The sequence below is a fragment of the Capsicum annuum genome, chromosome 3 (assembly GCF_002878395.1).
Source record: "Capsicum annuum cultivar UCD-10X-F1 chromosome 3, UCD10Xv1.1, whole genome shotgun sequence".
NCBI lineage: Eukaryota > Viridiplantae > Streptophyta > Magnoliopsida > Solanales > Solanaceae > Capsicum > Capsicum annuum.
The window spans coordinates 257,621,210-257,649,088 of NC_061113.1; the positions used below are offsets into that span (position 1 = coordinate 257,621,210).

Genomic DNA, 27,879 nt, shown 5'->3' on the forward strand with positions numbered 1-27,879 from the left:
GGTGTCCGGTAAGTTGTCCTATACGCCCATAAAGCTTCTTCCATTCGCTCATGTCAGTCTCGTTTGGATTTGGAGATGACTTTCTTCAACAAGTTGCATAAAGTCTTATTGAAGGCTTCAACTAGACCGTTGGCGGTAGCATGATACATAGAAGACTTGCGCTGCTTGAAGCCAAAGAGATCACAAATCTTATTCATCAGTTTGTTATCAAACGGCTTGCCATTGTCAATTATAATATATTGAGGGATTCCACAGCGGTAGATGATATTCACTCGGCTGAAGTTCGCAACGTTTTCTTTCTTTACTTCTTAAGAGCACCAGCTTCGACCCATTTTGAGAAGTAATCTGTCGCGGCCAAGATGTATAAGTGTCTACCATAAGACTTTGGTAGTGGACCAACAACATCCATTCCCCAAGAATTGAATGGCCAAGATGCTACAGTTGGATGTAGTACCTCTGGAGGTTGATGTATGAAATTTGTATGGAATTGGCAAGCTTTTCATCTTATAGCATAGTCCAAGCAATCTTTCACCATCGTTGGCCAATAATATCCCATTCTTTTAAATTAAAAATAGAGCTTCGGTCCAGACTGATGTGATCCACAAACTCTCAAGTACGTTTCTTGCAAAGCTTGAATTTCTTCTTTCTCTCCCAAACACCATAAGAGTACTCTTTCAAATGATCTTCTGTACGGTGTGTCTTTGTAGTAAAGGAAACGAGGTGAACGACGATGAATGTCAGTCTTTCTCCTTGAATTTTCTAGAATTATCCCATAACATAAGTAATCAATTATAGGTTGTCGCCAATTTTCTTTTACAGCTTCAGACACGGCAACAAGGTATTCAACTTTATTTTCCACATCCTCATCTGACGGTGGTACTACCCATTCTTAGCGAACTATAACTTGGGTCTGATTTGGAAGAGTCAGGGTTAAGGACAGAGCAGGGTATCGACTTGCTTATTTTCTCTCCTTGGCACATGTTGGAGGGTTACTCTTCCAAGCCACCCCATCAACTTTTGTGCATAATCATGATATGGTCGTAGCTTAGGCTTTCTGACTTCATAGCTTCCTAAAAGCTGCTTGATCACCAATTGGGAGTCACCAAAGACTCGTAATTGTAGTTGTTTCATGTCAACTGCCATCTCAAGTCCAAGTATTAAAGCTTGATATTCAGAAACATTATTAGAGCAACGATTTGTTAGGGTAAAAGGGTGTAGGATGACCTCTTCTTGTGGAGTGACGAACACCATACCGGCACCGGCTCCATCTCGATGTGTGGCACCATCAAAGTACATCTTCCATGAGGTTCTAGCTTCAATGACCATTGTATCTTCATCAGGAAGTTCATCGCTCAGTTCCCAATCATCAGGTATCGGGTGGTCTACCAAAAAGTTAGCCAATGCTTGTCCCTTTACAGCCTTTTGGGGAACATACACAATCTCAAACTGTTGAAATTGAAGGTACCATCTTGCAAGTCGGTCACTAAGGACTGGTTTCGACATTACAAACTTAATGGGATTTGCCCTCGAGATAAGCCGAACAACATGAGCCTGAAAGTAGTGCTTCATCTTTTGAATCGAGAAGGCTAATGCCAAACATAATTTTTCAATTGGAGAATACTTTAGCTCATTCGGCGTCATTATTCTGCTCAAATAGTAAAGAGGGTTTTCCTTGCCCTTACTATTTTCTTGAGCCAGTAGTGCTCCAACTGACCTCTCTTGTGCCGCAATGTTGAGTATCAATGGTTTCCTAGGTATGGGTGCCGCAAGAACTGGTGTCTTCATTAAGTATGATTTAATACTCTCAAAGGCATTACTACAAGCTTGGTCCCATTCGAAGGGAGTGTCCTTCTTCATGAGACGACTAAATGATTGATATTTTTCGGCCAGGTTTGAGATGAACCTCCTTAAATATGCTAGCCTTCCTTGAAGGTTTTTTAACTCATGAATATCTCGAGGCTTGGGCATCTTCAAAATTGCATCAAACTTAGCTTGATCAATTTCAACTCCTCGGTGTCGCACAATGAAGCCAAGAAATTTTTCCAAAGTAACTCTAAAGGCACACTTCAAAGGATTCATCCTAAGTTGATATCTTCGAAGCAACTCGAATACCATTCTTAGTCTTTTAAGTGGTCGCATCTCTTTCTTGACTTCACCACTAAATCATCTACATAGCATTCAATATTTTTATGGATCAGACAATCAAAGATGTTCTGCATAGCCCTTTGATAAGTGGTGCCAGCGTTCTTCAAATCAAAGGGCATCACCTTATAGCAATAAATACTTTTGGGCGTACGAAATACAGTGATTTCTTCATCATTTGGTGCCATGCAGATTTGATTATAGCCGGATTAACCATCCATAAAGAACATTGCCTCATAACCAGTGGTGGCATCAATCATCAACTTTGTTATGGGAATTGGAAAGTCACCCTTAGGGCAGGCGTTGTTGAGGTCTCGAAATTTGACACAAACTCGAATTTGGTCATTCTTCTTTCTTACTGTAACAATACTTGAAATCCACGTGGGATATTTGACTTCGCGAATAAATTTAGCTTCAATGAGTTTGTTAACTTTATTTTCAATTAATGGAACCAACTCTGGCCTAAAGCGTCTTTGGGATTGCTTAACAGGACGAGCACCATTCTTGACCGCCAACTGATGGACTGCTACTTTTGGATCTAAGTCAGGCATTTCCTTATAGCTCCAGGCGAAGACATCCATATATTCTTTGAGTATGTCCATATAAGCAATTTTCTCCTCTACTTCTAGAAAAGCACTCAAGTAAGTTGGTCTTGGTTCTTCATCGGTTCCAAAATTAACTTCCTTCAAGGGATCTATTGTGGCCTTTACTCCTTCTTCAATTTGCGATGGAGCATCTCCAGCATCTTCTCCCTCTTGAGGATCATCGTCATAAACGGATATATGATAACACCAAAAGGCATCTTATATATCTTCATCAATCTTTATTTAAGACGAGACATCTTTCTCGTTCTGGGTCATAACATGATATGAGGATCCAACACTCTCTTCATTTTCTTCGCATGGCTTAGTATGCATATTTGCTTTTAACACCTCATTGCATGAAACTATCAGTTCCGTCTGTCGCTTCATTCTAGAAGGAATCAAACTTTGGAAATCCTTCTAGATTTTAAATGAAGAGTGCAGCATTGTGCTTTGATGACTTCTTTGACGTTTGTTGTTTTTCTTCTTATTTATAGGACCCAACCTTTCGAACACAGAAGTTCTTACGGTTGATTCTCTAAGTCGATCAAATACGGAGGGTCTTTTGTTAGCGCAATGGATTCTTCTTCCACGGTGATGTAATTACTGACTGCCCTTCTTATGGAGATGTGAATTGAAGGTGGCTGCGTGTATCCTAGTCCTTCACGTGCTTGCCTGGTGTTACCCTCCGCTGGAAGTTTGCCCAAACTTGATGGCTCATTAGGATTGTATCCAGCCTTTACAAATAGCTTGTATGCATTTGGATCAAAGCCCTCTTTTGTACGCTTCGTAGGGAGTGCCGTGTCTGGTGGCAGATTTTGAGCCACAGATTCTCCACGTGGCCTTGAGGATGGATTTATTATGTTAATTTTCTTGATAGGTAAAGTTAGCCCCTTTAGCACATTATCTTGGGCATCAGGTGAGGATCTTCCTCTTTCTTTACCTTTGGCACGTAGCGAAGAACAGGAGCTGTCTTCTTCTTCGGAGGAGCGACATTTTTTTTATTTAAAGTGAAAAAAGGCTTCATATTGATGAATTTTTTGATAGTCACCACGACCTTCTTATATGCAAGATCGTCACACTTGGTCTTGGTGACATCTTCAATCCTTTTTTCATCTACAATATGATTCTTTAAGTAGAATTTTGCATCGGCAAACTATGACTCAGCTTCAGTGAATGGCTTGTCATCGGCGACTATCATTCTTTTCACTCTATTTTTGAGATACTTCAATCATTGATAGTAAGAGGACGAGATAATTTTGGTCCCGTGCACCCAAGGCCTACCAAGCAATACATTGTATGAAGTTTTGGCATCAATCACATGCATCAATGGGTTTGATTGAAAATCATCCATACTAATCCCCAACTTGATATATCCCATGGCCCTTTGGTCCCCTTGGTTGAAGCCTTGGATCATTATACGACTTTCGTCCAGTTTGCTAGTAGCGATGCCAAGCTCCTTCATCGTACGGATAGGCAGGATGTTGACTCCAGATCCTTCATCTATACAGATTCTATTGATCTTCTTTCCTAGAATTTGACCCACTATGTATAAGGGAAGGTTATGTGTGGTCTCACCAAGAAGAAAATCGTTATTTGTGAATATGATTTTTGTATCACACACGTGTGCCTCTTCGCCAAGAGTTTTAGCCAACCTTTCAGAAGATGAAGGAACTTTCATGGGTAGATTCTCACCCTTTGCCCCTTCTTTGGCGGTATTAAAACAAGATGCTTCAAGGTTGAATTGGGCAGTCTTATTGTAGAACCAACTCGGTAAGAATTCCTTTACAGTTATCAGACGCTGAGGTTTCTGACGATGAAGCTCTGTCACCCTTGTCCTTTTTGGAAATGCAACCAACTTCTGTTTTCTTAGTTTCTTCACCACTTTTCTTCCGGTTGGCTGCTCGTACATCTCTTTTCGCAGACTCATATCTTGCGTTTGCGTCTAGCCACTAGAGTCCAACCTTCATCATCGTCTTCATCAACCGAAGGCCTGTCAGGCTCTAATATCTCCTCATTATGCTCCTTGACACAAATTTTAATCGGGTTGAGCGAGCCAAAAGTGATAGAAATTTGATGAGAACTGGCTGTCTCATCGTCGAAGAAGATTTTATTCTCTTTTGCCAGTTGCATAACTTTATCTTTAAAGATAAAGCATTTCTCCAGATGGTGACTTATGAGCCTATGATATTTACAATAATTAGGGTCATTGGTCCTTTCGGTCTCATTGGGATGCTTCATCTCTGGGAGTGTTCGATGAGCTTATGCTGAAGAAGTTCATCGAAAATCTCAGCAACATCAGAATCAAGGAAGGGATATTCCTTTTCTTGCATCTCCTTTAACATTTTCTGATTTGGACGTGCTCCAGAAATCGTCTTTACACTTTTCTTCTTGCTCACCTTTGTGGTGAATTTCACAGGAGACACATCAATATTCATGGATTCTTTGTTATCATTTTTGGGAATAAACTTACCCCATCTCTTGGGATCTTGCTTATCCTTTCCCCTTTGAGGGTTATGGATAAGCGCTCCTTCCTTTTCAGCAAAAGACATGTTCAACTTCATTTTGTGAGCATGAGTAGCTAACTCTTTAAAGGATTTTGGCTTAATGCCTTGCAAGATGTAGAGAAGACCCCAGTGCATTCCTTGGATGCACATCTCTATCGCAGAAGCTTCGCTGACCCTGTCTTTACAGTTTAGGCTAGCATGTCTCCATAGATTGATGAAGTCAATGACTGGTTCGTCCTTTCTTTTCTAAGTATTTGCGAGCTCTACCATGCTCACTGTACGCCTTGTGTTATAAAAGTGATTCAGGAACTCATGTTCCAATTGCTCCCAACTATCGATGGAGTTAGGCTCGAGATCCGTATACCAATCAAAGGCGTTTCCCTTTAGGTAACAAACAAACTGTTTGACAAGATAGTCACCGTAAGTTCCAACATTATTACATGTCTCGTCAAAGTGTACAACATGTTGTTTTGGGTTACCTTTACCTTTAAATTATTGAAATTTGGGGGGTTGATAGCCAACAGGCATTTTGAGGCTATCTATTCTTACAGTGTAAGGCTTGTCATATGCAAGGAAAGACTTGGTGACAACATCATACTTGTATTTGAGGGTCCCTTCAATAAATTCCCTCAATTTCCTAATCGAAATCATTCCCTCAGCAGAAACTTACATCTCTTTAGTCGATGGTGTTTGTTTCATAGGATTTTCTATCTCATGAACCTCTGGAGCTTTTCCCGGTGCATGGCTAGATTCTCCGTCTATCAAGCTATCACAATTCAAATTCTATTGGGGCAGACTGACACCCGTAACCGAGGAGGTCCGGGAGAACCAGCTCATAACCTTATACTTCCCATGCATACCTCTATGACAACCCGAAATTCGGACAACATCATGTCGCATATAAAAGAAAATAATCATCTGTATAAGCTCGAGCACACATATATATGTATATACAATACTTGGTCGTTGGAGCCATCACGTATATTAACCAAACACTACCTTGACCGTACATTAGGTCTACAAAGCCTCTAGACAATACACAGAGTTTAACTAAGGTCGGGACACACCCCGCTATATAACTAACTTCTATACAATACCAAAAGTGACTGGATATAACACGGAAAGCCCCGAAGCAAACTGGAGCTCACCAAAAGTAGCTGGATATCCTGGCTCCTACTTGTGCGGTGTATGAGCTGAGGTACCTGTGCCTGCAGCATGAAATGCAGGTCCCCCATGGGGGACGTCAGTACGAAATATGTACTGAGTATGTAAAGCTGTAGATAATCACATATGATATAGGGGCTCAATAGAAATCAGAAACAAGTGAATAAATTATAATAGGAGTGGACCACACTTACTAGAACTTGTGACAACCTGTACATTGTATTTATTCAATCACTTTACCATCGTTCTTATCATCTTTGTAATCATTACTGTACTGTACTGTGACCATTAGGCTGCCTCCAATACATATCAACTGGGATCGACCCATGATAGGCTTATGCCCCTGGGATACCACCCATAAACACATAAATAGGGATCGACCCATGATAGGCTTATGCCCCTGGGATACCACCCGATAAGAGAGAACTTCCATCACTTAGTTCAATTAATCTTTGAGATTGTTATTTCGGTCGCCACCGCATTTTTGATACTTTGAAACAATGATACATCAATAAAAGACATATAAATAGACCATTAATGAAATAACAATGAAGTAAGAACTAATTGGCACATCAATGAAGTATTTTGGAGTCATCAATGCCATAACAATGAAGTAGGAACTTATTGGTATATTAATGAAACGTTTTGGAGTCATTAATAGCACATGGATCTTGTTTGAATAACCGGATATATTTTGACATCATTAGTGCAATAAACATGTAAGATTTGGAAAACAAGTAAGTATTGGAATGTCTTGACATCTTGTAGGGTGGAAACAAGTTCATTGGTAATGTAGGACATCATACAAAACCATTATGGATCACATGTTACTGAATAACTTTGGAAACTTTCTTAATAGAACAATTGTTCACTTTCATGCCAAAGATATGGTATAGAGTATGCTTTACATACTTGACTGTCAACCTTCAATACTAGTCCCAAATGGACTTCCCGTCTTTTTGGATTACTTATCTACAATGAACATATATAACAATCTAGTATTAGCAACCAAACGTCACAATTCAATTATTTGAATTCACCAAACTAGTGGTTAAGTAGTAAGCCTTAATTACACCATAAAGGGTGTCACTTTAACCCTCTTATACTCCAATTACATTCACATTCCATGCATATTCATACAACATCCTCCAATATCAAGTTTGGATTCATTTATCCTTCTAACCAATCCATTATACCAAATTGAGCCATAGACATAAATAATCATCAATTCAATAGTATATCACCATATCCACCTTCCATAACTCAATTACCATATCTACCTTCCACAATTCAATACAACCAAATCATGCAAAATAGTCCATAACCCTATTTTCATCACCTTTCAATAACAACCAATACATATAATTCTCTATCACACATATACATATGGAAAAGAACAAAGGCAAACAATATTCATACCTTAGAATTCACCACTTGATTATGCAATCCTGTTTGCACAAATAATAGGTGCCGTTTGAAGCTCTCGAGATGACAAACCCAGTTATCGGATTACTTTGAAATTTCTACGGTTAAATCAAAAGTAATTTAAAGGTCAAATTTGTCTAGGATTTGTTCTTTCTCAATGATTGATGATGAAAATGAGTTTTTGAACTCATATACATGTATATATATACATATTTTCGTCCATAATATAATAGGAAATGACCAAAATGCCTTTAAAATTTAAATAATGTCAAATCTGTCCTTTGGTGGACTGTTTTGATAAGCTAAAGTAGATCGACCATAACTCTTTGCTTCGATATCGAATTTGGATGGAATTGGTATCGTTGGAAGGATAATTCAAAGGGCTTTCATTTCATATAAAGTAGGCCACCCAATTCGTCCTGTACAAGGAATTATGGTCGTTTGAAGTTGACCCTAAAAATGTGTTTTGATAGGATAAAGTAAAACGAGTATAACTCCTTACTCAGATGTTGGATTTGGATGAAACCAATTGCATTGGAAAGAAGACTCAAAGATCTTTCTTTTTATAGGTCGCAGATCTCCCAGTTCATTATATTAAGGGAGTTATGATCATTCGAAGTTGACCCAAAAATTCGGCTGGCCTCAGTAGTTTGTGTGCAGGAAATTTTCCTGCACATTTACTATTCCCAAATATCCCGACCACAGTTTTATAATTTCGAACGTGCTCGATTATATTCGAAACCTATCCGTTTTTGGAAATATTTATATCGTTGTAAAGCTTATTCAATAACATTCGCATGGAACCATCGACAGACAAATTTCGGTATAAATAAAATAAAAAAATTAATTCTATATAAATAATACCAATACACGTACTTGAATACGCCAATACACGTACTTGAATACGGGGTGTTACACAATCCTTCCACCCTATCCACTATCTTATCAATCCTAGCCTCTTGATTCTGAACATAGTTGGTCAGGCCTTCAATTGCCTTTGTCAGATTCGCAATCTGCTCCTCCGCAAACGAGGCATTAGTTACCATTGCTTGCATGATCACCAGAGATGTTGGAGAGTAACACGGATTATCACATAAGTTGATCTTTAAAGTACTTAGCTTATATGGTGTAAGTGGAGATGACGTATTTGTTGAACGACCATCGGTCTTTGTGCCAGAGTATTTGGAACCAGAATGCTCAAGTAGAGCAAAAGTCTTCTTAAGCGATTCCGCAACACTGCTTCCTCCGTTCGAAGCACTTTTTTGGGACTTCGTTCCTTTTGGGGTTGAGATCCAAAAACTGGAGTTGGCGAGGACGACGCTAGATGTGTTTGTTGTCCTAGCAAGCCTGCCTTGCTCCTTGTGACAATTCCTAAACTTCCAAAAGTAACACCAAGGATGCTTTTCACTTCGGCAGAGAACCTTGAATCAGTAGCCTTGGAAGCAGTTAATTGAGAATTGATCTTCTTGGAGTCATTTCATTATTCTTAAACTTTGAAGTATGAAAAATTGAGATGAGAGGTAGAGATCGTCACACTGGGCGTGCCAGAATTTGTTGGACAATAAAATTTTGAGACCGAAAAATAAATAATTTGAGACAAGAAAATATTGCAACAATCGATTTTATTGATTTCAATAAGTGAGTGTTATAATCTCTATGAATTCTCTGATTCGCCTTTTCGAATATAAATTCAAGGGCTTAAAGCTTAGTCTTAAATTTGAATTTGATTTAATGGACTTGATCTTGACTTGTGCTTGAATTCAAGAGCTTTTGAGCTTGTTTTTGAATATTGCGGTCTTGATCTTGAACTTTGATACACTTGATTTGAATGTTTGAGCTTTTTAGAAAAATTGCGGCGTTTGATCCATGAGCTTTCTCTTGCTACTTGTTAGAGTTCTGGGGTCTCTCTTCTGAATTATGAGACCCCTATTTATAGTTACAGTAAAGGAAGAGTCATGATGAATATGGAATTCCTTTGGCCAATCAGATTTAAGTGATGTGGCACCTTTTATGGGCTTTTATTTCATGGGCCTGCTGCATCAGTTTGACATGTGGCACGGTCCTATTGGCTGCTTCACTTGACTTGGGATGCCACGTCATTTGACACGTGACGCTTATTTGAGCCTCTAAAATATGACAATATTCTTGGGCTTAGCAAAGTGGGCTAATTATTTATAGCCCAAATTAATGGGCTAGCCCAATAAAAATTGGACTTTAATTAAACCCATATATGTTTGGACTTAAATAATTAATCTAATTATATTAATCCACAATATTTATTTAGGACTAATATATTTTGAATTTAATATAATCCAAATTTTGTACAGATTTAAATTTAATAAAATTACATCGCTCACAGGATCTAAGTAAATTTTCAGAACAAATTTGAAGTCCTATCGATGGATTTGGCCTTTCAAAAAAGTATTACGCAATACCATATGTTAAAATGGATGGCAAATGATGGAAGCACCAACCTCCATAATATGTTATTTTGTCTTCTTATATTTAAAAGATCAACGGATCAAATAAAAATTACTGAAATTTGAGGGGTAAAATTGTACTCCCTTCGTCCCATTTTACCCATCTCAAATTGGAATGATACAGCTATTAAGAAAATAATGATTGGTAATATAACTTTACCATTTTACCCCTCTTAATTGTGTCTTATTGTTAGTTCCAATCTTGATGGATGGCTAATACCAAAACATCATTTATATTCTTAATGGTGTACTCTTAATGGTACTCCTATTTGCAACATTTTTCAAGAATGTTAATAATAAGAAGGAATCAATTACACTAAGGGTATAATGGGAAAAAAATTATCTTGTCTTGATAAGTAAAAAAAGAAAAGTAAAATGGGACATTAAATTAGAAAATTTGGGACGAGTAAAATGGGATGGAGAGAGTATTTACCATGAATGAACAATGAATTTTTGAATTTTATTTTTTTAGTGAAATAGGTGGATCGGTTGGACGGGTTAAAAGAATTTAAATGGGTTAATAAATTTAATTTTAAAAAAAATGTCATGTAGATGCCATGTGAGAAAATTGAGGTAAGACATGGAGATTTGACCTAGTAGGTATAAAAATAACCTCTTTTGAAAGAACAGGCACAAATATGATCCAAAAATTAAATGGAAAGGAAAACATGTTAAAAAAAAATATTACCAAGGGTAAATATAATTTATTCTTGAAATTATAAGGGCAAATATGAATTTCTCTCATTATTTAGATTGCAAAAATTTATTTTTTTGTACTATTTAAATAAGGGCGTAGTAAGTAGCTGTAGCTTTCCCGAAAAGCAGAGAGACGCAGTTCTAAACTCTTGGCGAAATCAGGTATGTGATGCGGCGGTATTAATTCATAAGTTATGATAACTTTTGAAGTAGATTAAGATCTAGTACATAATTAATTTTTTGTCTCTCCGTTTATCATTCATTTTACCTTTTATTGTTCTTGTCATATCAACCGTGATTGTCCCTAGATTTTGTTTTATCAAAGTATCGTTATTTTGGGGAAATGAAATGAAAAAATGTCATTCCTCTTTTTTAGGAAGAACTTAATATTGACCAGAAATGGGAGCAAAATGAACCGTGTAATGTTTTACACATTTGTTTACCTCGCTAACTAAGGGTGTTAATGAAAGATTAAAAAAAAATCAAATCAAATCAAATAAAAAAATCAACACTTCTTAAATTTGATTTGGTTGCTTTTTAATTTAAAAAATTGATAAAATTTAATTTGATTTTCTTTTTCAATTTCAAAAAATCCATAGAATTCGATTTGATCTTGATTTTAAGCCCCAAAAAAAATCTAAAAAAATTGAAGAAAACCAACTATATAAATACCCATTTAAGGGGTTGTTTGATTGAGAAACTAGTTATCCTGGGATTAATTATTCCAGGATTAGCTATCTCGAGATAGTTATCCTACCCTCAAGAAGGGATAAAATAATACTATAATCCCGAGATAATTAAATTCAGGATAAGGTATCCCATTTATTTTATCCCAACCAAAACATGAGATAAGCTCATCTTAAAATTAATTTCTAAATTAGTTATTCTTTATCCCTCCTACCAAGTGATCCTTAAAAGTATTAATTGGACAATCACACTCATACAATTTTTCACCTTTATAGTAGTTCAGTTTTTAGCCTTTCCTTTCTACTTTAATTCGTGATATGCTTAAAATTACATCTAAAAATAATGTAATGTGGTTATATGCAAATATAGTAATCTAACAAAATTAAAAATCGAATACCATATAAAATAATATGAATGTGATCAGACTATTCTAAAATTATCATCAACTATATAACCATAACAAAGAGTGGTAATCGAAACTAAAACATCATCCGCAAGGCTTGCGTTTTCAAATACAAATACAACTATAAAAATATTTCATGTACAGAGGAAAGAGACAAAAAGAATATTGACATAAGTTGCCTCTTCACCTTATATGTACCTGAAATAAGGAAAATACTCATTATTATATTAGCAGTAAGTAAAATACACAAAAACTAAAGCAAAGAGATACTAGCATAATGTGGTATACTCACTATGCATGAATATGAATTTGCCAGTTTTATTTTTAAATAAAATTACTAATCTTTATTTCATGTTCAAAATAATTTGTTTTTAGGTCATCAATCATTCATTATTATTTAATTGAATTATCACCAAGATATCTTAATATATCACAATTTAATCTTAAATTTTCTTGCATTGAATAAATTGTATATGAGATTTCATCTTTTTTCTTGAAAATGGATAATTCTGAGACAATACAAATGATTTTATGGAGGAGCAAGCTAAGTAATTGAAGCATTTTGTCATAGTATTTTGTTTTTTAAAAGTAAACTTGACAAAAAAGAAAAAGAAAAAAACACGATAATAACAATAGCAATAACAAAATCAATTTAACTGATTTGATTATATTAGTGTTGATTATTTTGTTTTAAATAATTACTGATTACCTAGTCCTGTCCGACGTCGTTTTGGTCATCTAAGAAAGAGAAAATAAACCTGTTCAGTGTCCGTCAATTTGTTTTGCTGAGCTTATTACTCCCAGTACACTCTTTCATTTCTAAAAACCGAATCGACTCATTTTGCCCTTTGAATAAATAGTCATTAGTGTTGTTTCAACTTTATATGCTTTTTTAATCCTTTATTTATATTCCACTTGAAATATAATCTCAACATTCTCCATAAAAATTTTGGCTAGAATTTTAGTAGTACAGTTGCTAACTCAGGATGATCATCTGCCTATAAAGATGCAGCTTTTTTGTTACTGATTTTTGCTAAACCCTAGTAACCCCAAACAGTAGGAAAATGAGCAGGCTTGTTAATAATCTTCAAATTTCTAGTAAACATGAAGAATATAAAAAAGGACAGCCCGATACACTGAAGGAACTTTCGCTGTGTAAGGGGTCCGAAAAAGGGGCGAACCAGAAGGGTTTATTGTGTTATAGTGATAAAAGATGTGGCTTTGATTCTGATGCTGATGAATGTGTATCTTTGAACTTGAAGAAACCCAGAGCGAAGAATTCAAGAATGGCCCAGGAAGGTAGCAAGTCAAATGTGCCAAAATGTAATCAGTTCACGAGGTGGGGTAGCTGTGCATTAGGTGAAAAGTGTCGCTACGTTCATGCTACTGGTGGTGGGGGTAATGCATATGGGCTGCTGCCTTCGCAGGCCATTGGGGTTGAGCAAGCTGGAAATCTTGGTAAAATGTTGGTGTGTCGTTACTTTGCTGGTGGTAATGGGTGTCCTTTTGGACGTGAATGCCAGTTTTTTCATGAAGGAGGTGAACGCAGGGAGAGTGCTGCGATAACGATTGTGACTAATGATGGTGGGAATGAAGGGAGAAAAAGGACTCAATCTGAGGTGAAGGAATATAGGGACTCTGCTGAGTTCTTACGTAAGAAGCTGAAGACTAGGCTTTGCTACAGGTGGGAAAGGACTGGTAGATGTTGTTATGGTTCATCATGTCAATTTGCTCATGGGCCTGCAGGTACTTTCCACAGCTATTAATTAGTTCAATATTGAATGGTTAAGCTCCTGTTGTATTGTGCACTCCTTGCTTAGTTAGTTGAGTTGTTTTTATGTTGATATTTTTGTCTTCTTTCATAAGCTGATTGTGAAAATGTTCTTATATGTATGAACAGTTACTATGTGCAAAGCTGTCATACTTCTTTATTATGTCTAGTAGATTATTAGGGGTGTGTTCGGTACCGAGGAAAATATTTTCCAAGAAAACAAGTACATTTTTACTTATTTTCTTGTGTTCGGTGTGCACACAATTATGTGGAGCGGTGGGGATAAGGTGATGGGTGTTAGGGTGGGGGGAGGGGGAGGGCAGGGGATTGTAGGGTGGGCGAGCAGGGGGTGAGGGGTGTGGCGGGGTGAGGTGGGGTGCAGATTTTTCCTCTAATCTTTTGGCACTGTAAAAAATGAGATGCATAAAGCATACTGTCTGAGTCTTGATATTAGGAGGAATAGAGAGGCATGATTTTCATCTTGATGAAGTGTAGAATGGGGTTGTCCTTTCATTGAGCCAGGGAGACAATCCAATCGTAGCTTGTGCCCATGATCCGATCGAACACCATGTCTGTCGCACACCTCGAACTAGTATGAAGATTCTTGTTCAAGACTGATGAAAGCAAGAAGCTTAGTAAACATGGTTAATGTGCAAATTCCTGTTTTATAACTTCTATTCTCTGATTTCTAACATATCCCTTTTCTGTTCTCATTTCTGTTAGGTTTGTTTTTGTATGACATATTATCGACAAACATGCCACTACCGAGTTATCTTCATGTTTCTGTACTTTTAATTGATTCAACTATAAGGATGGACATGTTTTACAAATCTATGTTCAAATATGTCATGGACTCCTGTCTATATTCCAAGTAGTCATTTCATTCTGCTATCTATCGATCTGAAAAGATCATACAAAGTTGTCTATCTGTTGTGTTCTCAGCAGTAATTCTCTGTTTCTGCCAGACCATTTTCCCCTTCTGTTTCTGTTATGCATATTTTTGTGCCAGGCATATTGGAGACTGACTCTGTTGCAAAAGTAATGCCTTTCTATATTTCGGTGGATATACTTTCAATTGGATTTCTACTGTATGGATGGAAATATATTATGAGTCTCTTTTCGTACATGTCATGGACAGTCCGGTCTAGCATTGCTTCGTCCTGATATCTATTGATCTGGAAAGATCACCACACTAAGTTGTCTATAGTTTTTGGCCTCAGCTGTTGACTTACTGCTGATACTTCTTGATACTGACAGAACTGCAGGGCGTTGGTCCTTCCAACCCACAGCCATTGGGAAGCAGTGTTGGCGTTTCTGCTCCAACCAAGAAGGTTACGTCCAATGAATTCGTTCGTCCGTACCGGAAGAAGTTCCCATTCGATTGGGATAACGTATACAAGACCGCCGAGGTCTATGGTGACTGGATTGAATTGCCGCCGCGTCCCAAGTAATCATCAGACATTGTGTAGAACTAAAGGAACTTATTCACATCGCTCTTTGGTCAATTGTTTAAGTGGTTAATTGGGTGGCTTTTTACATTATGCAAAGGAGATATTTTGGTATCTCCGTGGTTTAAAATGCTGTTTGCTGAGCGTGTACTTGTGATTTTGTGGAGTTATTACATAGTTTTACAAAGCAGAATAGGTTCAAATCTGATGATGCAAGTAAAAACTATAGTCAATACAACTAAGCTTCAGCATTTATACTCATCTTATGGAAGAAGACTTTTTATTAAGGTGGGGTGTCTTGTTATTTAGCCATGTCCATGGTGCTCTTTATTTTTATCCTTCTATTATTTCCAATTTGTCGAAGTCCTATTGGTCTTCTTTTAGATGTGTTCGGAACGAAGGAAATGCTTTCTTGGGAAATGTTCTCTGGATTATTAACTTATTTTTTTATGTTCTGAGTGTTAAGTAATTTCTTAATCTTAGAATGCATTTTTGTGCAATCAAGACAAATCCTATGGGACGTGGGGGTGGAGGGATAGAAGTGTGGGGTGGTGGAGATGGGGCTACGGGGTGGGGGTCGGGGGTGGAAAGACATAATTAACATGTTATACCACTTCTGAAATTTATTTATTTTACTTTCAATAAAAATGTCATTTTCTTCATTTTTAATACACGAGAAAATAGCCTCCAAAAATTTTGTTCAGTGGAACATAGAAAACTTGAAAAACATTTTCCTCCGTTCCGAACACACCCCTAACTTTCTTTCTTTTTCAAAGGAGTTAATAGTCCCTCGCCCGTCAAGATGGGGAATGTACTAAACTCAAGTAATGTTAAAGATCACGTTAACCAATTCTCTTTTCGCTTGATGTTTATATCATTAAATGTCATTATTGTGTTATACTTGTTTTTACGTACTTGATATTTGTGATGTTTTACTTGAGCCAAGAATCAATCGAAAATAACCTTTCTATCTTTTTGAAATAGGAATAAACTGCGTAGACACCACTCTGACCCCGCTTATAGGATTAAATTGATATATTATTATTGTAAATTAGGTATAAAAAAAATATATCCCATTTCAAAAATCACAGCATTTTGCTCTTACATTTAAAACATGCAACAACTAAATAAATTGTGTTTATTATCAAAGAGTCATGCAAGTACAAGAAAAGGCAAGGTTTGGACAGTCCCAACCTTGCCAGAAACAAACAACCAATAAGGTCACATTTCAATCCTATCTCTTAAAGCATTAGCTAGTTTAGGCTGCAAATTCTCTCTAATATGGATCTCCTGAATGATGTTGCGTATAAGAACACCAAGTGGTCTTGATATTTGTTGAAACACTCGAGTATTTCTCTCCTGCCATATTGCATACACACTTGCTGCAAGGATCATTCAAAAAATCTCTGCCAGTAAAATGCAGTAATGCCCATGCTACTTCATCCTTCCAACAGAGAGCTTGTCGATCTATGTGCAACCAGTTTAAAATCTTTTCCCATAATGAGGTAGGGTATGCACATTTGAAGAATAGGTGGTCACTACTATTAGTGCCTGAGTTGCACAAAACACATCTTGTGTCATCAACAGTACCCCAAGTAGCTAGCCGTTCTCTGGTTTGCAATCTTTCATGGAGTGCTAGATATAATATTAAAAGTTTGAAAAACTTGAGCATTGTTACAATTTCACCTCCCCCATCCCCACCCTTTCTTCGAGGGGGTAGGGTGGGAGATCCTAACGATACAACTCAAAAAGCATTGCTCTGAACCACGTGAACCAAAAAAAGTTTAAAACAAAATCACAAATTTAAAACCTGTAGAACCTCATTTACCAAAGTACCCTCGTCTAAAACTCCAAAACTCAAATTCAAAATTCACTCATTCTCCATTTTCCCAAGGCTAAATATGTAAAATCACAAGTGCCATCATCGTCAATATAGAGCGCCAAAATGTAAAACCAACATAACCATACACTCAAAAAACACCCCCCGAAAATCCAAACTGATTTTCTCAACAATTTCTTCAGTGAAAACGACTCACTGTAATTTTTTCCATGGCTTCTTCCACCATTATTGAAGCCTGTAACAGTAGAAAGAGATACCGAAAGCCATTTATTTTCGAAAAATTCGCTGTCGGAAACTCCATTGACGGTTTTTCAGGACCATTTAGTGACAACATTCGAATGTTCCTTCAAGAATTTGCTACTATTGAAGATTACACACTCTCTGGTTTTCCAATTTGGTCTACTTGGTTGATTTCCAATTCAACTGGTGCCGTTTTCCCACTCTACACCATTGAAGAAACTACTCAACTTTCTCTTCATCCTTTCTGTGATCACTGCAAATTCACTGGTAAAGCAAAATGAACACTCAATTTTTGTGGTACTTTTGTTTGTTTATTGTTATGGAGTTTTTTTTTCCCTTGTTGTTGTTGTTGAAGGATGGGGGCACCATTATGTGTCGAAAAGAAGGTACCATTTGATAATACCGGCAAATGAGAACTGGGAAAAGCCATTGGGAAGCGATTCGTTTGAAATTGGCAATCACGTTTTGCATGGTTTGATTCATTGTAATGGTTATGGTCATTTGCTGTCGATTAATGGCGTTAATGAGGATTCAAATCTGCTTTCTGGAAGTGATTTCATGGATCTCTGGGATCGTCTTTGTACAATCCTCAAAACCAGGTACTGAAGATCACAGTGATTAATCGCAATCGTTTTCGTAGTTTTTGTATGAGGAGTTGTTGTCCTAACTTAGTGAAAATAATTCGAAAGTTTCGTGATCAAAGTAAATGAACGAAGTAGTATTGTTTTTATGTGTTTTCCTTAATATACTGAATGTTTTAGCTGCAATTGAAGAATTATTTTATTTTTTATTGTTGTTTTGACAGGAAAACTTCAGTGAACGATGTATCAAAGAAGGGAGGCGTGGATTTGAGGTTGCTTCATGGTGTTGCATATGGCCAATCGTGGTTTGGAAAATGGGGTTACAGATTTGGCTGCGGAAGCTATGGAGTGACAGAGCAGAAATATGAAATTGCTGTTCAATTTCTAAGCTCATTGGGGCTAGACAAAATTTTGAATGATTTCAGGAAGGATGTTCCGAAAAGGGGGAAAATCAAGCAGATTATTGGTACGTACAGAGAGTTGAGTGAGGTTCCATTGATCACGATCAGCGAGTTGTTGCAGTTCATTCTTTCTATTAAGTCTAGAGCCCCATTTCGTAGCAAGATGAAGCTTGAAAATGGTGATGATTATTGGTGTGATCGCGATACAGGAGAGAAGAACCGGCCAATAAGTATGGAGACATTCGTGAATTTGATGGCTAATAGTGATTGTAGATGGCCTGCTAGACGGCTTGAATTTGTGCTAATAGTGATTGTGAATTTTCTGAAAGAAAATCAAGAAAATGTTGGCAGAAATTGTAGGATGACCAGACAGGACTTGAGAAATGAGGCAAGAAAATTCATTGGTGACACTGGCTTGATTGATTTTGTGCTGAAATCCATCAGATGTTTTGCATTGGGAAACCAAATTGTTCGTCGATCCATCAACCCAACTACTAAGTTATTGGAATTCACTATCCATGAAACTGCTGAGGAAGAAGGATCCATAAGGGTTCCATATTTGTACAAGGATTCTCAATGCAGGTGGACAGAGAGAAAGGTGAAACAAGCAACAGACTTCGTTGTGAAAATCTTGAGAGCACAAAATGGGGATAGTGCCATGTCTAGGCAGGAGCTCCGTGACAAGGCTAGGGCAGCCATCCGTGACACGGGGCTGATTGATTATGTGCTCAAGTCCATTAACAGATCCATGATGGGAAACAAGATTGTTTTTCGATCGAAGAACCCCTCTACTAAAAGGATTGAATTTGCCTTTGAAGATATTGTTGATGCAAACAGAGTTGATGAGAACATTGAGTTACAATTAAATATTGATCAAGATCTTGTGTACTTGTATGAAACAGTGCTTTTGAGTTACCCAGGATCAGACTCAGTGAATTTGGCTACTGGGGTTGTCTTGGACAGCAAGAAATTTGTTAAAGAGTGGAAGCTTGAGGATCAAGAAAATCAAATAATAGCATTAACATGTAAAGTCTTGCCGAGTTTCGACGAGTTAGAGAGTGAGTTAACTCGTCCATTGTCACCTGGTGTGGTTGTTTATGTTCCCCCTTGGCTTACAATAGGTGAGCTTAAGGAAGTAACACAATTTGCACTAAGGGACACATATTGCATAATGCAAAACTTTGTAGTAACACAAATTGGTGGTTTAAGGGGAATAGAGAATGAGAGGATGCTATCATGCGCAGTGGGCAGAGATGCACACGTTTGGGTGAGAGGATGTGGGCTGGACTTGGATACTGAATTGAGGTATGAAGGTGGGCCCAAAAAGTTAAAGGTAGATTGCATTTGTGGGGCCAGGGATGATGATGGGGAGAGAATGGTAAATTGTGATGCTTGTCAAGTGTGGTTTCACACAATATGCACTGGCATTGATGATCATGAGGAGGAGGTACCAGAAATTTTCTTGTGTGAGAGCTGCAGAAATTTTTAATTTGTTAAAGATATAACGTAGTACAATCTGAATTGTCAAATCTAGTAGAAGTATAGATTTATCAATAATATAAATTGCTCTTTATATTCATGATTTATAGCTTCACCAATCATAAAAGGCTTGTAATTGATGAGATTGAAGTTATAATTACAATGTTGATGTCTTGTTATTCAGCCGTGCCCATAGAGTTTGCTATTTTAATTTATCTTTCTAATTGTAGTGCACCTTTTTATCGTTCCATACATCAAAGAAGTTAATTCTGATTTCTAAACAAACAAAAAACTTGAAAAATGAAATCACAATTACAATGATCGAGGAATTAAGGCAAGGAAAGATTACTTCTAGATGAACAATTTATAGAAATATCATAGAGTAATCTTCTTCTATGAACAACAGAACAAGAATCGAACACCGGAGAAAGGAGACTGAACGAAATTGAGAAATTAGCGATGAAGTTAGAGAGTTTGGCTGAGGATTTCGGTTTAGAGAAAAGGCTTCATTTAAGGCCATGGCAGGGGTGGGCGTGGTGGCCAAGACGTCCTTGGTGGGACCGGATATGGTGGCCAAGGAAAGGGTGGATTTGGTGGGCGAGGTGGGAATGGCCAGGGTGGCAGTGGTTGAGCATAACCACACATTCCATTGTAACAAAGGCTTGGCAACTGGCATCTATGGTCACAGCTTCCACAATGAAAAGGGTCCATGTTAGTGTCGAAGCAAATTCCTCGGCAGCATTGCCATGTAAAGGGACATCTTATTCCACAATATCCACAGTTATTCACATCAGAGGTGACATCAATACAGCGATTCCTGCAACAACGCTTCTTTATTCTTGGGGGATACTCCCCTTCATTGCAAATCCAGGGTCTATTCCTGCACCCAATGGCTCGTGGATCCTTCACAACTCTTTTAAGCCACAGAGAAGAAGATTTAGACGAGCCATTTGTGACATTTTCTTGAAACCCTCCAACTATTTCTACTTGTAAAAGTAGCAATAATGGGATCAATCGAACTACTATTAAAGTGCATGAGGAAAAATCGAGTTCTTTCAAATGCATTTGTAGCAAAGAACATAAAAGTTAGCTTCCTTTGGAGATTGGTTATTCTCATGGAGTGGAGAAAGTAGTATTAAATAGTTGAAGGGGATATGGTTATTTTCATGCAAGAATGTAAAAAGTTACTGGGTTATCATGTTTTTCTTACAAGGGTTCATACTTCAGGTGATTCTTGTTTGGACAGTGGTCGGCACTGTATGGTAAGTTATAGTTTACGTGATTTGGGTGTAAAGAACTGAAATAGAGGCTTTTTTAATTGCACACACACTGTTAGTCCACTGGTCTTTTTTCAATTGTATTCATAGACAATTTTGGATCCTGAAAACTTCAAAATTGTCTTCCTTTCTCCACATGGGGCAGACCGTCTAAGATTACAAATCACAAGCTATTTCAATTGAGTTCATAGGACCTCAACATGGGAATCTAAAAAACTCAATTAATCTTAAAGAACGTGATTCAACCCAAAAGAAACCAGCACCGGTAGTTCCAAGCTTCACAATTTCACATGCATGATTAATCAATTCTTTTTCATTTGATGTTCCATCCAAGTACCCCTTCCCGTGGTCCATTACATTTTTGAGGAGTAATAGAGCCCATATTCTTTCAGGATAATAATAATCAATGACTCCTCAAGAATTACAAACGCTACCAACATTTAATCATTACATACTATAGCAATACAGTTTCACCTCGAGAACATTCAATATGTACATATGTTTGTGGGTGCTGGAGGCGGAGCTAGACTTTTGAGTTTATGGGTTCTGTAATATAGAAAACGCAAGCTAATTGGGTTGTGATTCTTCTGAGTAAATTATTATTCAAATTGAGCGGACTTATTAATCAGAAATACATGGTTTGGGATTGGGTTCTGCCGAACCCGTAAACAGACCCGTAGCTCGGCCTGTGTCTGGAGTGTATTTAGGCATTCCTTTCAACTGATTGAACAAATTTCACAGTTGACCTGGCCAAGGCATCCATTGGATCGACACATTTCTTCAGAAGAGGATCATCTGGAGGTAACAGATCACGCATGTCGTCTGAGGCAATTATAACTGTGTTAACTGCCCTTACCAGAAGAACTTGTAGCGCAATTCTGAACAAATTCTGTGCCCCTTCAATGTCATTCCTGTTTAAGGCTTCCATCGAAGGGATTACTGTGTGTTCCATAGTTGCCTTATCTGGCAGCACAACTTCAAAACCCTACATTCAGTAAAAGCGGAACAACAAAAGACCATCAGTGATAACTTCAGCTATCAGTGATAAATCCAACTATAGTATCAACTGTGCCATTGAACATATCCAAATCTTGAAGTTTCACATGTCTGCTAGTTGGTAGTACTCAGAGGCTTACACATATATAGGCTTTCACACGAAGAATATATTTATAGCTTCCTTGGAGACATGACAAGCATCTCTAATTGGGAAAATCATAAGAAGATTGTTTTTAAAGAATAGGAAATGATAAGAAAATTGAAGCGCTGTCATCCAAAAACCTGCAGCATCTTTCACTGTGATGATTAGAACATGGCGCTATCCTGTTTCTCTGTGGATATGCCACCGATAGCATTCAGTTAAAAGCAACAATACTAAAAGTTGATTAATCTACATGTCTAGAAACATCAGACAGATCAATACCATTGAACGTTTCCACGACTCAAGTGCTCAATTGACTATTTATTGCTACTAGTTCTTGAAATGCCTGACAATGGATGTATCAAATCCGGCTGAAGAAATTCATGTCTTCCCTTCACCATCAAATTGAAGCCTTGGTGGGCTAAACATGAAACATCCCTGATCTGTTTGTTTTTAAGCTATTTCTGAAGAAAACTATTTCCAGTCGCTTTGGTAAATCTAGGTCCTATGCAACCCCATGGAAAGGTTCAAAAATGAGAAAGGCAGAGGCATCATGGCATAAAGAAAGAATTCAAGTAGGCATGGAAAGCTTCTTCATTGCAATTACTTCAAGGGAAAAAGAGGGAGCTGGTTGATCATTGAAAATTAACTTTTCCCCAATTCTGCTTTCTGAATGGCACTAATCATACTCGGAATCATGCAAGGCAAGCAATCTATAGATCAACAACCTTGAGAAGACAAACTGCGGGACTAGAAAATTATCAGTGTAACGTATAAACATACCTATGAACTTGCAAAATCACAGCTCAATATAGCACTGAATGAAGATAAATTAAATAGTTGCTGAAAAATTGGTTTTCTATAAGCTATTGCATGAAGAGGAGCACATGACCACAAGTCAAAACGTTAAAGGTGCTTAACTGAATAGTTTCATTAGTCTATTTCTTAGAAGTAAGGATCCCATGAATCTCATCTTGACAAGTGGGATTAATATACCATAGAACGGACAGATAGGTAATTGCTATATACATATTTCCAATCTCGTGGCACTCAGCACAAAACTAGCCAAACAACGTATATAACATACCCTTCCGGCCTTCCCCCATAATCAGAATTATCCTATATAAGTTCTTGAAGCATTACCAATTCACAAGTTGCAAGGTTGTTGAAACGGGATGAGGAACTTGGATGTTTCTTGAACTAGTCATATATTGAAACTAGAGATACATATTTAGACGGTTAAAGAATCACATAAAGGTATGAGATAAAGATTTCCAAGAACAACCGTCGGTACCTCATTTTGAAGTTTCTCCTGATAAAATCCAGCAGACAAAGTTGAATCCGAAGCCAGAACTCCAATTCGCAGAGTACTCCCAGCTTCTAGTGGTCGCAAATTCGCTTCTTTGAGCTCCTTGGCCACACACTCGCCCATATGAAGGACAGGAACTGAAGACCCTTGTGCAACCTCATCATGCCAAGAATGTGATATGTGACAAGGCGAGACAATGCATCGAGCTCCAGATTTCTCAAGAAAGATCCTCTTGCGCCTTAGATTTTCCACAATTGGAACATGATCTTTTAGTAAGTTCTCATTTTTACCAAAGAATAAAGAACTAGAACCCCTTTCATGGAATGAAAGCTCTTTGCTAAGAGCCGGATCGGAACAAAGAACAAAAGGAAGCCCATTTCTTCCATCTTTGGAACTCCATGTGACAAGTTTACTTACAAAATTGAGAGTGTTTCCAATGGATAGCCCCCCAATGATCCCAACAGCATTTTCTTGGGTGAGTAAGACAGCAGAATCAGGACGTTTTGAAGACGTATCTAAAGGAGAATTCCCCATTGAGTTGGCTAGATTTCTGCTTTCTTCAGTTTGTGAGATGATGGATGAAGGAGGTGTGGCCAGAACTGGACCTTTTCTTGTTCTGTTATGGCTATAGTGACTGCTCATAAGAGCCAATGTACATGTTGGGTAATTCAATGAGTTGAAAGACATCATCATCTTTTCTACAAAGTTCAGGCCAACTCTACTAAACCTGAGAGAAAGAATCTATCTTTTGGGTCAAAAGGTATGTCGAAATTACAAAATTGCAAAAGAAATAACCCTCCTAGATCTTATTTCAATAAAAAAAATAGCACCCATTTTTACCTGAAACAGAATTCTTGAACTCCAGGGGAAATCTTGCTTTACCCTCAAGATAGAAAACAGAGGAATAGCAAGAAATTTGCAGCAAAAATGAAAACCCTCCAACAGCAACTAGCCATTAGAAGCAGAAAAATACCTCTGCAAGTGCAAATTTTCTTGTGATTCTGAGAATATTCTCAGCTTCCATGATGCAGCAGACTGTCTCTAGTTGGGGGTCACTGAACTCTCAGTACAAGATTCTTTGTACTAGAGAAGAATCTTAAGTTAAAAGGCAGTACCTTTTCCCAAGTCACTAACAAGCTTTTCTCAAAAAGACTTTGAGAAAAGCAAAACCTGGTATGAAGTGAAAACTGGAATATCTTTCTTTGTAATTGAGAAGAATCCTTAGTAGGAAGGTAATTTAATTGTTAATTGCAAGTGGGTCAGCTCCACCACTATTCACCAATCAGTTACTCTGCTTATTTCTACTGCTCATTATGGAAGGAATCTCAATTATGTTTTATCTTTCTCCATCACATTTTCCTATTTGCTGAACAAATAATTAACTCATGGACCCAGAAAACAAAAAGACAGAAATCCTTGTTACCTAGTGTAGGTTGGTGCTTTGTCTTGCTGCCTTTGGGTCCCCCCATATGATTCATCACAAAGTGTGGGCTAACCCCACCTTAGATTCTCTATTGAAAAATGAAAATATCTGTTTTTTCTGTTTTCTTCGCTTATGGTCCTTGCATTGAGCTCGATTAAATCTGAATTCACGTCGAAAAATTCGACATAAGAAGAATAAAACGGTTTTTAATAAAGGCGACTTCGTCCCATGGACTCAAAACACCTAACATCTTATCACTCCACCACAATCCTTGCTGATATCAATCTTTCGTTTCCATATAAACTGCAGGTGTTTGTAATGCATAATGAAATATTATTCGCAAACCATTTAGAATTTGAAAGAAAACAAACTTCTAATTATACAAAAAGATGGGACCTACTGTATTTACTTAATATTCTACAATAGTATAATGAATAATGACACCACAAAAAAGAAAATACTTCTATAAGAACAATGATAATCTTATAGAAACACAGTAATTGGTTAGCATGATTGAGGTATGAAAATAAATGCACCAATGACTGTTACGCAAGTGCCACTGTGACTCAGCATTTGTTACTTGTCAGCATCAAAATTGCAGAAATATAGTGATCACTTTATAAAGAAATTGTTAATAAGAAACTACTGCAACCTTAAGAAAAATACTAACAACAAGGTGTTGTAATCAGCTAGCATGCCTAACTCTAGTTATTTTTTGCTTTTGTTTGGAGAAACGTATCATCTTTGTGACATCTGCTCTGATAGAAAAGAATGCAGAAAGCAAAGCAATTAGCATAGTTGGGTATATGACTAAACTTGTTGAGTTCTTAAAAAAGACTTGCTTGTCAAGACCCCATGTGATGAGAAGGAGTCCAATAAGACTAAATCTCCCTGATTTCATTAGACCCAATAGTGCTCCTGCCACTGCCAAGTAACTTCCTACTACAACCTGTGTCACCCAAAACCAAAAATAAAAAATAAAAAACACAAATATTGAAAAAGAAGAAGAAGAAGAGTCCCCAAGTTACATAAGATTTAGAAAAAAAAAAAAAGACAGCCAGTGCTAAAACTCTCAGCACCAGGTTTAGGAAGGATCGGATCACAAGGGTCTATTGTAATCCCACAAGCTCGCTTCTATATTAAAGACAACAACAACAACATATCCAGTGCAGTCCCACAAAATGGGGTCCGGGAAGAATTAAAGAAGAACTATAAATTAATAATTAACCTCTAAGTTCTGGAGATCATGTTTAGTAAGAGATTCCTTCATGCTGGTGAATCTGTAGGCTTCTAGAAGGTTGCCATAGCTTGGGATGTCGTAGTTCTTATAAATGGCCTTTGCTACGGCTCCTGGGTAAAGCAAGGCTTTTACCATACCTCCGGGAACGACTCCACTTGCGTATAATAGAGATAGTGACACCTCAATTGGTGTTGCACATGTACCAATTCTACAGGGGAATCTGCAAAACATTGAAATCAAAAGCCATCAACTTTAGTCACTTTTTCACAAGTTTCTACAACTCTGAATTTTCATAGATACAAAATGCACAATCATAGTCCACCTGATTTTGTTTTTCTTCAAAATTTGGGGCAGGGGAACCGGAAATGAAGGTAATTACAAGGCGAAGAACTCTAACTGATAAGGGTTGAATTCAGGTTGTCAACCACATGACCTACTAAGATTTTTGTTACTGGCTTGATACGAGCCATTAACGAACATTAATTGAACAGAGAACCAATTAAGGTGAATTTACTATCTTGCGACAATTAATAAGTATTCCTAATCAAGGTCATTAGTTAATGCTATGATTCAACAAGTTCGGAATCAACGCTGTTTTTTGTAAAAAAAAAAATTAAAAAAAAAATGGGGCAGGTAAGAAGGGGGAAATGGAGAGGGTTATAAATTGGCCAACTGAGCAATTAAGATAACCAATAGATTTTGTTCAAATTAAAATCCTCATCTCATGAAATTAATGTTTGGTGCAGAAGCAAATAATAACCTGAAAAGTGGGATTTGGAAAAGCATTAGAAGAAAGTAGAGCCTGGACGCAACGAAATAGACGTCGTGTGCCAATTTTTTTGATGTAGACGCCATGCCAATTGCCAATTGCCAATTGCCAAAAGCTACAAAAATGTTACTGAACGGCCCTTTATTCTAATAACGATAGGAAAAATATAGAAATCATTGGAAAACCCACTTTTTTGTTGGGCCATGGAGACCCCGAACGCTAGCCATAGACTGGCGTTGCTTGATTCTATCACATTTTTCCGGGTATAATTTTTTATTTTTTGGAAAAAGTGACACGTACAAGAAATTTATTTTGTCATTGTAGCCTTAAAATGCATACGATAAAATGGCTCCATGGATCCTTGTATTATATCCGTTTTATAATGTGGATACTCCTGCTTACATGTTTAGCATCTGAACCCTTGAATCTATTAAAAAACAACATTTTAAACCCCGGTGGATGTAACACAACCACCCCACATCAGCTTCCACGTCATTTTTAGTATTACTTTAAATTACATGCCATGTCAGCTACCACGTTAGCTGTCACGTCAACTCAATAATTTTTTTTATAAATTGTAGAAATTTTTAAATAATCATATTTTTATTTTTGCTCACAAATTAAACATTAAATTCATTCCAAATAATTAAAATTCTTCTCCAACTAATTTAAATTTTTAACTATAAATTCATATATACAAACATAATGAATTTTAGATTTTAAAGTTGAATATCTTTAACAAATTCACAAAAATTTTGAATTTTTTCATGAAATTTACTAATTTTTCAATATCCACTATCACTAACTTTCAATTCAAATTTAAATTTTAATCCAAAAAAAATGAAAAGATTTCAAATTTAAATTTTAATCCAAAATTA

General features: G+C 37.1%; 3 protein-coding genes across 4 annotated transcripts; 2 read left to right on the top strand and 1 right to left on the bottom strand.

Moving 5' to 3' along the window:
* Positions 1-12,725: 12,725 nt before the first annotated feature.
* On the top strand, positions 12,726-15,730 carry LOC107865840 (zinc finger CCCH domain-containing protein 56). Its single transcript, XM_016712036.2, has 2 exons — positions 12,726-13,831; positions 15,114-15,730. The coding sequence occupies exons 1-2, from the start codon at positions 13,150-13,152 to the stop codon at positions 15,305-15,307; spliced, it is 876 nt and encodes a 291-aa protein (XP_016567522.2). The 5' UTR covers positions 12,726-13,149; the 3' UTR covers positions 15,308-15,730.
* Positions 15,731-17,100: 1,370 nt separating this feature from the next.
* On the top strand, positions 17,101-20,330 carry LOC107865841 (PHD finger protein At2g01810-like). Its single transcript, XM_016712037.2, has 3 exons — positions 17,101-17,651; positions 17,740-17,983; positions 18,190-20,330. The coding sequence occupies exons 1-3, from the start codon at positions 17,354-17,356 to the stop codon at positions 19,853-19,855; spliced, it is 2,208 nt and encodes a 735-aa protein (XP_016567523.2). The 5' UTR covers positions 17,101-17,353; the 3' UTR covers positions 19,856-20,330.
* A 1,213-nt stretch (positions 20,331-21,543) lies between these two features.
* On the bottom strand, positions 21,544-26,452 carry LOC107861937 (broad specificity amino-acid racemase RacX). 2 transcript variants are annotated; one of them, XM_016707339.2, is made up of 4 exons: positions 26,221-26,452; positions 24,410-25,941; positions 23,555-24,310; positions 21,544-22,107 (listed from the first exon to the last, which is right to left on the bottom strand). In XM_016707339.2, exons 3-4 carry the CDS (start codon positions 24,260-24,262, stop codon positions 21,826-21,828), a joined length of 990 nt encoding a protein of 329 aa, XP_016562825.1. In that variant the 5' UTR covers positions 24,263-24,310; positions 24,410-25,941; positions 26,221-26,452; the 3' UTR covers positions 21,544-21,825. The 2 variants fall into 2 exon arrangements, with proteins under 2 accessions (XP_016562825.1, XP_016562824.1); XM_016707338.2 differs by having other exon boundaries at positions 23,555-24,296; positions 26,221-26,450.
* Positions 26,453-27,879: the final 1,427 nt, after the last annotated feature.